This window comes from Charadrius vociferus, unplaced genomic scaffold, assembly GCF_000708025.1.
Source record: "Charadrius vociferus isolate BGI_N301 unplaced genomic scaffold, ASM70802v2 scaffold2489, whole genome shotgun sequence".
NCBI lineage: Eukaryota > Metazoa > Chordata > Aves > Charadriiformes > Charadriidae > Charadrius > Charadrius vociferus.
In genome coordinates, this window is record NW_009650222.1 from 3626 (window position 1) to 5008 (window position 1383).

General features: G+C 68.5%; 1 protein-coding gene across 1 annotated transcript; it reads right to left on the reverse strand.

The window, feature by feature from the left end:
• Window position 1: 1 nt before the first annotated feature.
• On the reverse strand, window positions 2–1379 carry CS (citrate synthase; the record flags this gene model as incomplete). The annotated part of the gene is made up of 6 exons (XM_009892975.1): window positions 2–43; window positions 132–233; window positions 319–448; window positions 727–926; window positions 1079–1267; window positions 1344–1379. Coding segments are annotated over 6 exons (699 nt in total), but the record flags the coding sequence as incomplete, so codon positions are not given.
• Window positions 1380–1383: the final 4 nt, after the last annotated feature.

Below are 1383 nucleotides of genomic sequence, written 5' to 3' on the forward strand. Positions count from 1 at the left end.
CGTCGGTCTTCCGCAGCACGGCGTGCCCGTACCCCGGCACCACCTGCAAGGACGGCAGAGGGGGGGTGTCAGAGCCCGTCCCCAGCACAGCCCCGTCCCCCATCCCTCGCCCCGTGCAGGGCCGGACTCACCCTGCCCGAGTTGAGCGTGTTCCAGATGAAATCCCGCAGCTTCTCGTCCGACACCTCCTGGCCCAGCTCCTTCTGCAGGTTGGTCAGCCAGAGCAGCACCTCCTGTGGGCACGGCAAGCGGAGCAGGGGGTGAGAACAGCAGCACACAGACAGACAGACGGACAGACGGACGCGCAGAGGTGCCCACCTGGTTGGCGAGGCCGTGCAGGGGCCCGGCCAGCCCGTTCATGGCGGCGGCGAAGGCGAGGTACGGGTCGGAGAGGGCGCTGCCGACCAGGTGGCTGGTGTGGGCGCTCACGTTTCCCCCCTCGTGGTCACTGCAGGGGCGAGGGGGCACATCAGGTCTCCCCATCCCCCCCCGGGGCCCCCACAGCCATGGGGACACCCCCACAGTAGATAACCCCCTCCCATGATGTGCCCAGCCTGGCACGGCCCTGCCCCGGGGCTGCCCTTGGCCCCACGCCACATGCCTGGTGACACCCCCGGAGCAGCCCGGGCATGTCCCAGGATCCAGCCCCATCCCTGGCTCCGGGGCTGGCGGCCCCGTACCTGTGGATGGTGGGGAAGAGCCGCATCAGCTCAATGAACCCCGTACCTGTGGATGGTGAGGTAGAGCCGCATCAGCTCAATGAACTGGGGGTCGGTGTAGCCCAGCATGTTGGTGAAGTTGTGGGACCAGTCGAGGTTGGGGTCGATGGCGCCGATGCTGCTGCCCTCGCGGTACAGGTTGCGGTAGATCTTTGCGGCGACACAAGGCAGCTTGGCGATCAGGTCCATGGCGTCCTCGTAGACAAACTGGGACAGGGAGGGTAAGATGGGGCGGCTGCTCTCCCCGGGGGAAGGTGAGCCCCTCACCCCTCACACCCAAACCTGTGCCCACACTGCGACCCAAGCTCAGAGTTGGGGTGTCCGAGCTCCCCCCAGGGCCGCCGGCCACCCGCCCGTACCTCCCAGTACTTGACGCGGTGGATGCCCTCGGCGTAGGCGCGAGCAAACTTGCTCTCGCTGTTGAGGGCGGTGATGGCAGCGCTCAGCTGGGACATGGGGTGCAGGTTGGTGGGGAAGTTGTCCAGCATGGTCACCACGTGGGAGGGCAGTGCGGCACGCCGGGCCCACTCGCGGGACAGCCAGCTCACCTGCAGAGGGACACGGGGGGCTGAGCCCTGGGGCAGGGGGACGGCAGCCCCCCCTGCCCGACCTCCCCCACGTTACCTGCTCCCGGGTGGGCACCTCTCCCGTCACCAGCAGCCAG